Source organism: Babylonia areolata, chromosome 15, assembly GCF_041734735.1.
Source record: "Babylonia areolata isolate BAREFJ2019XMU chromosome 15, ASM4173473v1, whole genome shotgun sequence".
Taxonomy (NCBI): domain Eukaryota; kingdom Metazoa; phylum Mollusca; class Gastropoda; order Neogastropoda; family Buccinidae; genus Babylonia; species Babylonia areolata.
Window position 1 is genome coordinate 30,226,893 of NC_134890.1, and position 16,266 is coordinate 30,243,158.

The window sequence follows — 16,266 nt, forward strand, 5'->3', positions numbered from 1 at the left end:
AAAGGGATTCAAGTTCGAACAAACTGCCACTCGAGATGTAAGAATCAGGGGCAATGTTGTCAGTTTTGTTGTCATATTGTAAGACATGTCAAGGGATCTAACACGCGACTACCGATCATCAACCTGCACATTGTCTTTAAAAAGTGATGGGGGGGGAGGGGACAAAGCCGTAATGAATCCGCACAACTGAAAGGAGAGCAAGAGCCATTGCAAAACAACTACGGCGAATATTGGCACCACCAAATCGATTTCTTCAAAACTAGGCCAAGTTCTCAAAATGAGTCAGTTGACTGCAGAAACAAATGCAAACTACGCTCATCATCGGTGACCAAGAGGAGTTCGATGTAGGGTGATGCTTCTTATTATGACTGAGACAAGCACTGCCCCTCAGTGATAACGACCTCACCTCCCATCCGTCCTCACACCCCGGCTCTTTATCACGGCATATCTCTATATTGTTGTTGTTCAGTGTTGTTGCACTGGACCAGCCATTGGCTTCCCCCTCTACAGCTTCTTTTTCTGCTGAGAATCAAGTACTGGATATATATGTACATAACCGGCCGAAGCGGGGCACCGGCGTAGTCTTTTCTGCACTCGCTCAACTTGCGTCCAGACTGAACAACAGCTAGTATTCTTGATGAGATTTCACGGCTGGAGTGTAAAATGCATCAGCTTTGGTCTTCTGTTCAGCAGTTTTCCTATTGATACACACAGAGCGAATGCTTCGTTTTTTCTTTTATCATTCAATATTTTGGAACACCCTTTCAAATTGGGAGACTCCGTGCTTGGTATCCTTCAAGCGGAAGCTCCCTTGTGCTCCAGATTTTTTTTTTTTTTTTTTTCAATTATTAAAACAAAAACCACTCGTTAAGGTAAGACTGATTGTGGTCTAATGTGTGCCATTCGGGCTAAACCTCAGGGACTGCAATGGAACCCCGTAGATACTGTAAGTAGGTATGCGTCCAGACTGGTCTAACTGCAAATCTGAAAATGTACAAATGTAGTGACCCTCTCTGTCACTCTGTCTCTGTGTGTCTCTGTCTCTGTATGTCTGTCTGTCTGTCTGTCTCTCGTGAAACTACACGTCTGTCCTACCTGAAACTGACAATTGAATACAAAACATGACATCATCACCATCAATAGCAGCAGCAAAGCTCTCTTGTTGCACTGTACATATGATCAGACCACTACATTCGTTGGTGGTTTTGTTTGTCACTGTGTTTATTTGTTGAGGTATGCTGGATAATATGTAGATAACCTTTAGATAAAATCGATATGAGACTGGTTTGAAATATAGATGTATGTTTTATAATTTACTTGTGGTATGGATTTTTTTTCTGTGACAAGCAGCGTATTAATGATTTGATCGAGGTTTGATTGATATTCTTCTTCTTCTGCTGTGTTCCCCAGGTCATGCTGTCATATGCTGTCCATCCGTCCGGTCTGCAGCACCAAGTCCGCCGTCCTCTGCAGTGCAACAGGTGGTCCCCAGAGCTTCTCGTGGAGATCCACCACATAGAGCCAGGTTTTCCTCCTCAGTGCACCAAAAGTTAGGCAGAACTGTAGCAAGTGCTCTGGTGTATGCGAACCCGTGTCGCATGGACATTCATCAGTAAAGGACAGCCTCAGTCTGTAGGGGTGGGAAAGGAGCCTACAACTTCCAGTTCTCAGTCGGAAGAGTACTACTTGCTGTGCTCTGTCTAATGGCCAGAGAGCATCCTCCTCCGATCCAGCTTGGTGTTTGTTTCTCCATTGCTCTCTGAACTGGCTCTTCAGGATTGTTCGTGCTTCTCTATAAGAGATAGTAATAGATATTCAGTGATACATATCGAATTTAGAAATATCGGTCTGTTTTTACTGAGCAGTCGTGGCTTCAGTTGTTGTTGTTTTTTTAACACGACAGTTGAGTAATGAAGGGATCGAGGCGAAATTAAAAGACCATGCACACATACTTTGTGTATTTGTTCAAATATTATGTCCGGCAATTCATTATTCTATCTGATTTTTTTTCTTTTCTGGTTTTTTTCTTTTTTTAACATCTTTGTGTCACTGAATCACGGGATATCGGAATGATTTGCCTGACTGCTATCAGTTGTAGTTATCATTACAAAAACAAAACAAAAACAAAAACAAAAACAAAAAACTACACTAACAACATTTGATCTTACTGTTATTGTGCATAAAAATATGAATCGTATCTGTGTCCTTTCACTCGCTGAGGAGTTTGAACAGCATATGCTTTGAATTATATCTTACTACTATTATCATTATCATTATTAACTTATTTTTGGCTCGTCGGTTCTCGTTGTTGTGTAGTTGTTGTTGTTGTTGTTGTTTTGTTTTTTGTTTTCAGGTTGTTGTGTTTTTTTTTTTTTTTTTTTTTTTTTTTTTTTTTTGTTTTTTTTTCTTTTGTTTTTTGTTTTTTTGGGGGGTATTTGTTTGTCTGTTTGTTTGTTGTTGGTTTTGTTGTTGTTGTTTCTTTCTTTCTTTCTTTCTTTCTTCTAGAATTGCTATTGTGAAAAGAACTAGATCACAAATTATTCTGTTTCTAAAGGTTGTCAACCTCATTTTTCCTTTTTTTTAATTTCATGTATTTATTATTATTATTATTATTATTATTATTATTATCATCATTATTATTATCATTATTAGCACAGTCGTAGTAGTAGTAGCAGTATTATTTCTTTTTTGACAAAGGCGGGACAGAGGGCAAGGAGTACACCACTTTTATGACTTTTCCGCAGTAGGTGTTTGTCCAAGACGACTGGTGCCCTTTGCACATGCGCTAGAACCACGTGATTTCCCTTCCTAAATATCGCATTTCATTGGCCGAGCCACAACTGCGTTCTTTCCACATTCAACCTTGCTCGAGTCGGACGCGTGTGTGGTCACCAATCTCAAAACAGCAAAAATAATGCCTGTAAGTACACTTTTTTGTATCTTTTATGTGTTATTAGTTTATTTTGATCCTACGGAGTCATGTTTATTGTTTGTGTAAATATTGTGTGTACGGGGAAGAGTTTGGCGTTGGTGTATATATTTATCATCAGAGACCGGTTAATTCTTGCCGGCTCCATCTTTAATTCTATGTAAAATGCGGAAACCACCGGGCCTTCAGTGATTCACATTGATTTTTGCAGTTTTGTGAAGAAATTATGCGATCGAAATTCAAATGAAAAATTTAAGTTTTGATGTGATGGTTCCTACAGAAAATGAAAAGAAGTAAATAATTCTTCGTCGGGATTAGTAGACAAAGGCATTGGAAGATTTTGTGTGCCATTGTTTCACCACGAATAATGTAACTGAACTGTTCATGCTTGTTGTATTCAAAATGATTTCACCTAGCCTACAATTTTTACATCATTACATTATAAAGTTTATTTTGTTTTATTATTTGCAATCAGATCTTTTAATCCAATCTCGGGGAATTTGGTAATGATAGTACTCAGCCACTGCTTTGGTCAGTAAGTTGAGAATAACTCTGAAGGTGAACCAGTATATAAGGATCTATATAGACGGTCACAAGTTATTTAGATCAAGAGCAGAATGAATGACCAAGATGTATATGGCCAAAGGGGGGTCGGTTTTTGTTTTTTTTTTAGATTACTGTGAAAGTACCACTGGTGACATTTTAAAGTTTATTACCAACCCACCAATATGGAACACTGAAGAATTAGCAACCCATCATGTACTGAATCTGCCTCTGTACAAATCCTCAATGATAACAGTATCATGAAGTCCGTGTTCAGCTGCACATGATCACCTGGCAATACCCACAATATTTCTCCTTAGAATGGGTCCTGTACAGAAAGCGTGGACACTCTGCAAGAAGTGGATGGGAAGAAATGTAGGTGAAGCCAATCACCTTCTATTCAGACTCAAAATAAAGATGATTGGCTCTACAAATATGCAAGCAACAAAGGCAAACAAGACAATTTGGAAACAGTAGGCTCTTAATTGTACACTGTATAGTTGTAGCAATGGAAGCTATTACCTGAAGAAATAGAGGACAGCAAACTGAAATCCATGAAGTTTTGCTTGTGCAATGCACCTTTCAGTCATCTGTAAAACAGAGAAATAATGAGTTAATAGGTATCATGCAGATGTGGAAGATGAAATGACTGTTGGCTGTTTAGGGATGAAACACTTATAATGAATTCACAAATTATATGTATGTATGTCTGTATTATATATATCCACAATCGGCAGATTTCACCTGGTGATCTTTTGGGAGGAAAAGTTGTGCTCATCATGCCCCACTTGCATCTAACATCACAGTGATTATGTTCAGACTGTGAATTGAAACGTTTGAGATTCCAATAAGCACAAAAAGCTCGATCTTTTTTCTTTGTTGTTGTTTCCCCCCACCCCAACCCCCTGTGAGAGTTGTATTCTGTGGACTGGTGAAAGTGGCTGGGTATGATCACATGCAAATCAGAAATTCTTGTTCTGGTCGTAAAATAAGCAAGTGAAAGTTCATCAAATGAATCCTTATTCCTTTCGCGTGAGAACAATTTTAACTACCCGGTATTAGGTTCAAGAGGCACAGTGTTGAAGTCACACATGCTTGCTTTTGTCTCTGTCAGTCACCTTTGGTGTTGCTCACATTTGGGATGAAAGTCAGTTGTGCATACACCAGATTCACGATAGCCGCAGCTCTACAGGGGTCTATAGCAGGATGGGCTTTTTTTTTGTGTGTGTGTGTGTATCACCTTTGGTATTGGTCTTTGGGATGAAAGATGTCAGTGCCCAAGATCCAAGACAAATACAGAACTGAACATTGTTTGAAGTAGGTAACCTCCCCTTTGCCCCCCTGACTAGCACCCTCTTTTTCCGGCAGCCATCATGACTCCTGTTCCTGTGCATTTCATATGGTTAAGTTTTTTCGTATCGATTTTTTTTCTCCAAATTGTTTCCAACCAGGTCACATAATTATAAGTATGTTATTTAAACGTAATTTTAGGTAGAATATTTCATTTTATCCACTAAGGAATGTGTGTGTAGGTCACAAAATCAAGGGAGGAAAGTATAGCTTTATAATCGAAAAGTATTCATAAATCATTGTTTTTATCTTTTTTTAGTATTCATAAATCATTGTTTTTGTTTATCTTTTTTTTTCTCTCTCTCTCTCTCTGATACTTGTCAGGTGTAGATTGTCATGGCTTTTTATCGGTACAGTTCCGAGGTGGAGGACGTGGCGGCGGTCGCCGGGATTATGGTGGAAGCGGTGAATTGGACCCCAATGCAGAGCAGTTCCGCAAACTGTTCATTGGAGGTCTGAGTTACGAGACAGATGAAGACAGTCTGCGCAGCCATTTTGAAACCTGGGGAGAGATTGTGGACTGTGTTGTGATGCGTGACCCCCAGTCAAAAAGGTGAGCGCATTAACACTTTGTGATGAGTGTTTAAACATTGATAGGTCTAGGGATAATGTCTTTCTGGGCTTGATAACTGATAATGTATTGGGTATCCTGAGCAGAGCGTTCTATGTTGAGATAGATAAACTGCAGTCGTAGTGTGTGCTCCTTTTTTTCTTTCTTTTTTGGAAAATAAACAAACTTGGAAAGTTTTTGAATGTATTATAGTGGATGATTGTGAATATAACCGTAGCTTTAGCTTGTTGAAAAGCAGTTTTGTGCTTCCAGTCACAAGTAATTAAAAAGTACATACCTATATCCACTTGCTTCCTTTTGCGTGTGTGCTCTACAGGCTTGAAAGATTTACCAGCAGTGTGCTTCAGATTTTCATAAGAGATGCACATACATGAGAATGTCAAGAAAAATGGTTGGTTTGTTTCAGATCCAGGGGCTTTGGTTTTATCACATACAAAGAAGCAGAGTCCATTGACCAGGCTCAAGCAAACAGACCACATAAAATTGACAACAGGGAAGTCGACACAAAAAGAGCAATGCCTAGAGAGGTAAGTAAACCCGCCCGGAGTCTTTCAACAAGTTAAAATCTTTCCACCATGCTTTAAAAGATGAACTCGACCCTTTGTGATAAGCTCCAGAGCATTTTATTTGTGGGTGAGTGTTCTAAAATAACTGCTTTGATTTAGCCGCAAGTTACTACAAGCAGCTTACAATGTATGATGGCTGTATGTTATTGTTGAATGCAAAGAAATGGTTAAAAGATGACAAAAGTTTGTTGGGGTTTGTTTTGTTGTTGGTTTTTTTAATGCCATATAATGGCAGGAACACCAGAGAAATGTGTGGAATTTGATGTGTCTGTGAATACCATTTCTCTCCCACCCACACCCCCCTTATGGGTTCTGTGCACTATGGCAATATGTTCATTCTGCTCTTCAGGAATCTGGCCGTTCAGAATCTCAACAGTCTGTGAAGAAAATGTTTGTTGGTGGTGTGAAAGACGACACAACAGAGGACATGATCCGAGAAACATTCAGCAGTTTTGGCGAAATCACTCAGGTTGACCTCATCACAGATAAAAACACTGGCAAAACCAGGGGGTTCTGCTTCGTTACCTTTGATGACCATGACAGTGTTGATAAAGCTGTCTGTGAGTATGAATTTTAGCTTTCTTGTTTAAATATAGAAAAGCAGTTGAATAATTTTACCTCACCTCTTTACCAGACATTTGTGTAGTAGCAGGGTAGTAAGACAATGTTTGGAAAGATGCTGTTTTCACCAAAGCTATGTGTTCGAGCTGGCCCTCACTTGTCTAATTTGCTGCAGATCATATTGAGCTTCCATTGGAGGTGGTTTAAGTTTTGACTTCAAATGTTTTTTTGATCAGAAATCTTCTTTGCCATAGCTTTTTAAGATCTGGTTATTTTGCTGAATTATTCATAGTCTGGCTAATTTGTTTTCAGTGAAGAAACGTCATGAGCTGAATGGACGTCAAGTGGAAGTTAAGAAAGCACAGTCCAAAACTGACATGGGTAAGTTTTGTCTGAGCTGCATGTTGTTTACATGTGAACAAAATTGCCAATGCTGTTGATCAAACCAGGATCTTGCATATCTAACATGAATTGTGTTTATGTGAAGATAGCAGGATTCCATTGGTGCAAGCAAGTTGGGGCTTAATCCCCAGATGGCTTGTATGATCAGGTGGCTGAAAGGAAGAAATTGCTTTTAATCCTCTGCCCCCTAAATCGCCCGATATGGCCTACGGTAGTGCCCTATTAAATCCCTGAATTGCTGGTTATGGCCCGATTGAGTGTTCATTTACCTCTACTTTCGCATTAAGCAATCCCATTATGGACCTAGATTGGAAGTACTAAAGTTTGAAGTAAGTGGGTCATTTACGAAGTTTCTGAGCTATGAATTTTAAAAGTTGATATCTTTGGGGGACAAAAATGGCTGAGAATGATCGATTAGACATGCCTTCAATGAAGTGTGTTATTATGAGATATCAATATTTGTAGCTTTGTATTTAGAGAAAGAAAAATAAAGCGCGCGCGCACACACAGAGCTCTCAATGAAAGTTGGGTTTTCATAATCTTTGCGACGGGCGCAATAGTCGAGTGTTAACATCTGGTGGGTGAAGGGTGGAGATTTTTTCTTATCTCCCAGTTCAACATATGTGCAGACCAGATAGTGCCTACACCCCCTTTCACTACACATATACCTCCTCCATGTGTATACGTAAGCAGATGTTTAAGGTCCTGTAATCCATGTCAGCGTTCCCTGGGTTATGGAAATAACATGCCCAGCGTGCACACACGGGCGCGCACACACACCTCTCTGTAAATGGAGTATGGCTGCCTACATAGCAGGGTAAAAACGGCCATACACATAAAATTCCACTTTTGTACAAAAGATGAGTGAACATGGGAGTTGTGGATCATGAATGAAGATGCTAGTCTTTGCAATACAGCTTGACTTTTCCCAGAACATATTGGATTTTATGTATATGTAATCATTTATCACTTTTTTTTTTCTGTTTTTCTCCGTCTTCCCCCTGTAATCTGTCCTCTTACCATTGTCATGCTCAAACATTGTCAAGGCCATGCAACATACAAAATCACGTACAGGGTAGTTTCATGCACAATGTGTGAAAGAGGCGAGGTAGACACGATCTCATTCACTTTCTCTCTCTGGAAGCATCAGCTTTACGGAACGTTTTTAAATGTACATTTAAATTGACCACTTGAGGGTTTTTTATGGATCCATATAAGTGCTCGGGTATCTTGGTAGACATAGATTACGTTACGTAATTTGAGCTGGGTTTCAAAGATAAGATAGATTCTTACACTTAACATATTTGAATTTAGAAATAGTTTTGCTATCAACACAGTCGTGTTGATTTTTTTTTCTCTGTCTCTCTCCCTCTCTCTTTCATGATCTGGGATATCCATTTTCGTTGTACCAAACAACGCTACTTTTTCATTCACAGGGATCAGTGTATTGTAACAGGAGAGAATGAACTGCTTCACATGTTTCCAAAAGTCGGATAGTTTGGGGCAAGAGTAAAAGGCGTGTTCAATGTAATCAGTTTCTTGATACCAGTTGCACTTGTTTGACACCCCCATTTTTGCAAGCAGAATATTCGTTGGGTAAATGTTGCGGATAAATTTTAAGTGGAGTATTCTCAGACGGGATCATTTGTGCGTTCATAAGCTAGGTTGAAATAGTCTTTGATATTGATGTCTAGTTTGCGCTTCCAAAATTGTGTTGCACATATTTCATGGTTTGAGGGCAAAGTGTTTTCGGATTTGTTAGATGACGTAGTGAGGTATCCCTCTGTTGTTGCAATGTCTTTGGGGGGGTCCTCTTTGTGGGCATCGTTGGATAGATGCTGTTAACATTGTTGCGGTATTACGTTTATGATGGCATTGTATTAAAAAAGGCCCAGGTCAGTGCCCATCGGTCTTAAGAACAGCTACTGCTTTTATTACCTCTCTCCAGAAGAATGACTTAACATTTCCCAGCTTTTTAATGTCTTTAGGTAAAATATTACAGTTAAAACTGCAATAACTGTCCTTGAAAGGTGACATATTTTGTCTTGCAAGAATGCTCCAAGCGCTTTTGTCTCTCTGAGAAGTATAGCTGCCCATTTGACCAGGAACATTTGCTACTGGTGTTCGATGTTGATCATATTCAAGCCACCATCATCTTTGTCAAGGCTGAGGACGCCTCTTTTTATTTTTTCAAAAGCTTTTTTATTAACTTTTTTTTCCCACAAAAACCCGTACATAAGTGTGTTAATGGTCTCATGGGAATGCTATTTATGTTGCCTGTTTCATGCTTTCTTGACCCCAGCCACATTCCCTCTGATTTGCTTAATTTCAGACCTGAGTATTCTTAAAACTGAGATAAAATGTCTGTAGCTATCCGAATGTCTTGTTCGTTTTTTTTTTTAGAGTTAATGTTGTATCATCTGCAAACTGTTTTATTTTAGAGGTGTTGCTTTCGTTGCACATGCCTCCTAATGGCGTCAATTCAATTCCTCGAATCTCTTTATCATTTCTAATTCTAATTGCCAATATTTCTACTGCTAGTACGAAAAGAAGGGGACTTAGTGGGCATCCCTGTCTGATTCCTCGTTCTGTTGGAATCCAATCAGATAGCCATCCACCATTATGAACACAACTTTGCGTGTTTTTCATTACAGTAGAAACAACATTCTTAAATATTGGGCCAAAGTTGAAAATACCTAGTGCTTCGATGATAGTCTTTTGATATTGTGTCAAAGGCTTTAGAGAAATCTAGAGCACCTGTTTGATTCGTTGTATTGAGGTGCTTAGTTATGTCATCAAAGATTCTCAAGTGAACTGCTAACATTTGTCACAATTATGTTCCCGGTTTACTTTTGTGTAAAACTGACATTTTCTGCAGCAAAAGAAATAGAGGCCTTATTTGGTTTGTTTAGTGAGTTCAGTGAGGAATTACTTTCCTTATATGGGATTTAGTTCCCTTGGTGGTGTAGGGTTTGTTTTTGTTTGTTGGTGGGTTTGTTTTTGGAGGGGGGGTTAGTTTTTTGTTTGTTGGTTTTGGTTAGGGAGCAGAAAGTAATTAAAGAATTAGAAACTAATTAGAATTTACTGTTTCAGACAATGGACCCCGAGGTGGTGGCCGTGGAGGTCGTGGCGGTGGCCGTGGTGGAAGAGGTGGGTTGTCTGATAATTGAGATACATAAATCTTGCTCTGACCAGCCTGGATTTCACTCTGTTTGAGCAATATATATATATATATATATAATTACACATTTCAGTGACCCACTGGTACCGACTCTTGCAGGGGTCTTGATTCCTTTCCAAACTACTATTCTACAATGCAGAGAAATAGAAAGTAGCTGTGGCTAATATCCTCCCTTGGGTGACAGAACAAAATATTACAGCCAAGAAAATAACCAAGTTTACGTGTGTAATAAACCAAGCATTCTTGTTCATAATACACAATTTCCTTTGTGTTCACACGGTCTCATTTCGAATTCCATTTTGATGGGCAAATAGTCCATATGTGATAAACCAAGGATTTTTATGCATAATACACATTTTGTTCAGTCTCCATTTCAAGAGTCATTTGTGTTGGTAACTGAAAAACACAGAAAGAAAATACTGTTCCAAAATAACTGGTAGAAAAACTTGAACAGTTAAACATAATTATAATACTTGTTTGAGTCACTGGTTTATACATTGTAAATTTGATGTTGCAGGTGGTCGCCAGGATTACAGCAGTGGTGGCGGTTATGGTAGTGGTGGCTATGGAAATGGCAGCAGTTATGGAGGCGAGTCTGTTTTTGATTATTTGGAGGACGTTGGGCAGGTGCATTGCTCCATTTCAGCAACAGTTTCTTGTATGTTCCTCAGTATATCAAGACATCAGCTGTTTTGTATTTGTAAATGTAGCTGAGGTTGCTTTGGATGTAGTGGGGTGGGTTTTGTTCTTGGGTTTGTTTTGTTTTTTGTTTGGTTGGGTTTTTTTTTTTTAAGAAGATACCCGTCCCCGTTGTCTCCCCCATCCACCCATCCCCCAGCAACAAAGGTACTTTTCTTTCAAACATTTACTATGTATTTCTTTTTAGAAGATGAATGTTGTATGTCTTCTGCAAAGGTTAGTGCCTTGGTATGTGATTGTTAAATATGTCTGTTTTCAGGTGGTGGTTATGGTGGTGGCTACAGCAGCCAGGGTGGTTACGGTGGTGGCTACGACAGCTATGGTGGACAGGGCAGCTACAGTAGCCAAGGAGGTAAAAATTGTCAGCATCATAAATACTTTGGATGACAGTTTTGCTATCAGGTATTGTCGGCACAGAGCTGAAGTACTATGCCTTGTCTTGAGAGAGATTCTGGCGATTTGTAATATTGGTATTCCATTTGGCGTGCATTTTGGTATCCACAACTGAAAAATCAATTCCAAAAGGAGGCTAAGCAGACCCATACCACCATGTGATTGCAGTAAACTGCATTGTGTAGTGATGCAAACTTGTGAAAATAGCTAATTTGTTGCCAATTCTGACTGGCCAAAAGAATGCAAGTAGAATTTCATGGTACAGATACTAGTATCAGTCCTTGTCCTCAGAGACCAAGTTCTACCTGTAGTCATTTGCACAACCATTCTCCATCCTTAATTATCTGGCCATTGCACCCACTTATTTACTGAGGTTGCCTGAATCTGAATTCATTCACAAACCCCAGCAAAATTTTAGCCAGTTGCGCATGCGGGGCCATGAAATCGTACAGGACCTGTTTGTGTATGTCAGGTGGCTGGAACAACAACTTTGGATCCAACTATGGGGATGGCTATGGAGGGGGTGCCATGAGGAGTGGAGGCTATGGTGGTGGTCGCAGCCAAGGTCCTTACGGTGGCGGTTACGGCAGCGGTGGCGGTTATGGCAGCGGTGGTGGCGGCTACGGCAGACGCTAAACCCAATAAGCACTCTCTCAGGTCAGTGTTTAGCATACTCCTTGTCGGCAGGATTTGCAGATATTTGTCAGAAGCAAAAGAATAATTTGATTTTATTTTCAAAATGCTTTCACAATAAGTTACAAGTTTTGAAGGTCTTTGTCTCCTAGTTCAGATAAATCGAAGTGGCCAGTGAAATAGAGGCATGTTACATAGGTAATAGCTGAAGCACTTGTGTAATATTCTCTAATTATAGATAGACATGTCTTCAACAGATAGAGAAGTAAAACAATAATTGTAAGAATTTTTCAGAAAGGCTGGACTGGTTGAATGAAACTCTTACTTGGTTGTATTGAAAACTGGAGGAATTCTGATGTCTAGGTAGCCTGTAGTTCATTGATCTGCGTTGACTGTTCTGATTTTTTTGTTACCATGCATAAGTAATAAGGTGTTGACTTGTCTTCTCATCCATCTAGGTAGGCTCGTTGAGTAAGAGTCGCTGAAGAAGAAACAAGTGAGCAGTGAGAAGACAGGCAGGCAGGCAGGCTAAGATAGCTTTGAGCTAAAAGCTATAGCAGCGCAGGTGTGGTGAGAGGACAGCTGCTGAGAGTTACGCCACACCCTAGGAACAAAGGCTGCTACCAGGGTAGAACTAAGTTCTAGTTCTACAGGATGCCCAGATCAGTGTGTGCTGCAAAGTTAAACTGGTTCTGAGTGAACCAAGAATTTTCACTGCATTTCTTCCTTCAACACCCAACAAACTGGACTTGCTGAGAGAGTCAGAAATGAACAATGAAATATATGTAACATCTCTGTTCATATTCATCATGTGTCGTTTTTATTTCATTAGTGTCGGTGCAAAGTGAAATTTTGTCTTTTCATAACAGTGGACATTTTAGTGCTTTTTTGTGGTTTTTTCTTTTCTTTTCTTTTTTATCATTGTCATATGTTGTTCAGTCATGCTGTTATGGATCAATAAAAACATGTAAAAAAAAAAAAAAAAATCAACCTACTAGTTTATAAGTGTTGTACATTACTTTTGCACTTACGGTTTGCATATTCATTCTACACATATTCAATACATATAAGATTGTGGAGCACACACCCTGAATTACAAATCACCCACTCAGCAAAGCTTGTATGCTTCACGGCTGTAATTCCATATTCTACGCATTGAGAATCTTGCAACTTCAACTTCCTGTGACTCTCACTTTGTTAGTAATGTGTGCTGAGAGTATTTGAATTTTCACTATTCATGAATGTGATAATTGTTCAGTGTGGATATTTGCTATGCACAGATACACAAGGGAGTTATGCCACAGTCATGCATAGAGAATAAAGGATTCAAACCATACTTAACACGGTCTCACCACAGAAAAAAAAAAAAAAGTGCCCATCTGTAATGGAGAGTTTAAGTGTTCATTCTGATAGGTATGTCTGTAATGTTTATTTTTGCCTTATTTGTGTAATCTTTTTTTTATAGTTTGAAATGCTTCAGGTATGAAGAAACAAATCATTGTGTAGAATACAGAATGATAGAACCTATTTCCAGTCTTCTAACTCAAAAAGCACAACTGTTGCCTTTTTGCACACACCAGACTCGCACAGTGGGTTATAAAATATTGGCTTCAGCTGACATGTCCATCCCTTTCAAGTCAGTACCACAACACACGCACGCAGATTGAAGAAAAAGCATGGTAGTTTACCAAAACAATTGAAGAATGTGCTGCACTGGACACACTAAAAAGTTGGAAGAACTCGTATATGCGTTTAAAGCTCAGACAGGTTGAAAATAAAAGGCAAATTCCTTTTAAGTACACATAAATTCCTTTTTGATCAGTTGTAAATAATTCTATACCCATCAGCACATAAATCATACATAAAAGCAATGTGGATTCGCCTGTGGGCACCAGTGTTCTAGCATTGTCTTAAGCTTGTGAAAATCTTTTTCTACTTGGAAAGATTTGTATCAGAAGGGTGACCAAGATTTTTCTCTAGACATAATTATATCAAATTTATTTTACTTTGCATTGTTCTGTCCATGAACAGACTCGTGTTTAAAAATATAGCACTGAACGGCGCTACTGAATTGTATTGACCAGTTCTGAAATGCAGTTGTACAAGTTAACCTCAGAGAGGGGGGAGTTGATGGTACTGGAGCTTGTGATTTTACTATGCTGAAAGTAGACATTCTTTGACAATTGTATCATAGCGCGAGTGGATTTCTTGTACATACTGTGTGGACATGAGCCTTGGTAAGTATGGACTGCTGGTGGCAGCTATGGACATACCGTAGGGCCTTCCAATAGCCAGGAGTAGAGGATTGCCACCCCGTCACTACACTACATTCTGACTAGCCATGTCTAGGGCTAGGCCACGTATGGTTGGTAAGAGTTTTCACCTCTTTCTTAGGTAGGTGCATTTGTCTCTGACTTGTTCATTGTCTTGGTTTGCCTGTAGGGGGTACAGTTTAAAACTGCTATTCGGTACAAGTATGTTTTGGGTATTTCTGATCTTCACATGATTTTAACTGATATCCCTTCGTTGGGTGCATCTGGTGCAAATAGATAGCCAAGGGTTTTGACGAGAATAGTAGAAACGGTATTCCAGATCTTGTTGCAGTGTGGTAAAAACAGTTGGACATAAAATATATTGTAAAGATGTTCTGGATAGGCTGAATGTCGACTGCAGATGACTTGATTTCTGAAAAAGACCAAATTCGCTGGATGATTTGAAATGCTACATCTTCTGAAGAAATATTTGCAGTTCCAAAGCCAGCCTTTGAACAGTATTCTAATGAAACTGCAATTGATCAAATAAAAATGTTTCAGTTGTACAGTATCATGGCTAAGATTTACCTACACACCCAGAGGGTAATATGACGGCTTGGAGGGAGGGATTGGCACACAAGTCAGATAAATTGGAATAAGTGGTAGTATTTGCAAGGGATAACTAAATCCAGAGAAATGAAACCTGCAGAAAATTAGTTGAATATTGGGGGTATGTGTTTTTTTTCCCCAAGTATTTGTGAATTGACAGCTGGTAAATTTTGGCCTGTATGATTGTGCATTGCTGATAAGGGGCTGTTTCAATGTGTGTTGTCTGAATTTTGGGTTGAATACTGGGTCAAAGAAGAAGTATGTGCATTATACAGCATAGCAACTGGGCTTGAAACCAAAGCGAAAATAAATTCTGATGCAAAAGCTCGTTACCAATACTGAAAATCTGGCGGTTGATGGATTTAACCAAAAATTAGGTAAATGGGGTGTTATTTTGATCCTATATATATATGGCTAAGACTAGGATTAAATATTTGTGCAACTTGATAATACAGCATTCAAAACTGACAAGGGTTATTGATGGAATAAATGTGATAATAATGGGAATTTATGTTGCAGGTTGGTAACTTGATTACGACACGCCAACATCTCTTGCAAGGTATGTTCTCATCAAACAACTTTCACCCCTTTGATAAAAAAATAATGGAACCATTCCTTGCAGAGTAAGGTTTTACATATATTTGCTGTGTGCTCTAATCATGGGTCAGATAATCCTGGTGACCTGGACAATCCTGATGCATCAGACATGCTACATGTTATTTGTGTAAACATCACTCTTCATTCTGCATGCTTTTCATCCACTTGAAATCATCGGCAATGATCTGCTTTGGTTTTATTTTAAAGATGTTGAAGACTTCTGCATGTGGAAATAATTTTGGTGCAAGAGGGAAAAGAATGAGAAAGTGGCATGGTTAAATGCCAACTTTCTTCACTTGGTATCAGGACTAAAGTGGGTACTGTTTGAAAACTTTTTTTTTTTTTTTTTTTTTCTTTGTGGATCTTAATTCCCTCCCCCACCCCCTTTGCATGGATACAATATCATGTGAAAAATAAGTTACCATTTTGTAACACAATACAAATTCTGTGCAAAGCAGGCAGTAACAGAACATGCTGTATTGTGTGTGCAGGTTGAGCTGTACACGATCAAGTTCTGAAGGCTGCTGACATCCTGAGGAGGACAGTTACATTGCCTGCATCATCCTTCGCTTCATTTACATTTCATCAGTTTTTTGTTGTAAATTACATAATAAACACCATAAAAAGGAAATCTACTTTTTGCTTTGTGTAATGGAAAGAAGTGAAGTGACAGGATTTTGTGGGGGGGTTTTGTGTGTGTGTTTTCTTTTGTCCGTGCCATCATTTGCACCTTTCCAGTGAGATTACTCTCAAGCTGCCCAATTTTAATGCACTTGAACTGTTCCAGTAGCATTACCTACAAGCTGTCCAAATGGAATTCCCATACACATACTGGGGCTCATCTATCAGTCTCGGCTGTCTACAGGAAACTGGAGATACTGCACTACTGCTTTTTTTGTGTGCTGTCCCATACTCTGCACCATTCCAGTGGCATTGCTCTCAAGCTACCCAATCTGAATGCCCACACACAGCCAAACTAG

General features: G+C 39.1%; 1 protein-coding gene across 2 annotated transcripts; it reads left to right on the forward strand.

Moving 5' to 3' along the window:
- Window positions 1-2,820: 2,820 nt before the first annotated feature.
- Window positions 2,821-15,917, forward strand: LOC143290547 (heterogeneous nuclear ribonucleoprotein A1-like 3). Of its 2 annotated transcripts, XR_013056410.1 has the most exons (11): window positions 2,821-2,920; window positions 5,179-5,375; window positions 5,800-5,920; window positions 6,309-6,519; window positions 6,833-6,901; window positions 10,016-10,072; window positions 10,621-10,692; window positions 11,062-11,154; window positions 11,668-11,852; window positions 15,209-15,248; window positions 15,778-15,917. XR_013056410.1 is itself a non-coding variant. In XM_076600086.1 (10 exons), exons 1-9 carry the CDS (start codon window positions 2,915-2,917, stop codon window positions 11,829-11,831), a joined length of 990 nt encoding a protein of 329 aa, XP_076456201.1. In that variant the 5' UTR covers window positions 2,821-2,914; the 3' UTR covers window positions 11,832-11,852; window positions 12,287-12,814. The 2 variants fall into 2 exon arrangements, 1 of the variants encoding a protein (XP_076456201.1); XM_076600086.1 differs by lacking the exons at window positions 15,209-15,248; window positions 15,778-15,917 and adding an exon at window positions 12,287-12,814.
- Window positions 15,918-16,266: the final 349 nt, after the last annotated feature.

Coding starts and splice junctions, on each gene's coding strand:
- LOC143290547 (XM_076600086.1), top strand. Junction 6,520..6,832: donor CAGTGTTGATAAAGCTGTCT/GTGAGTATGAAT, acceptor ATTTGTTTTCAG/TGAAGAAACGTCATGAGCTG. Junction 10,073..10,620: donor CGGTGGCCGTGGTGGAAGAG/GTGGGTTGTCTG, acceptor TTGATGTTGCAG/GTGGTCGCCAGGATTACAGC.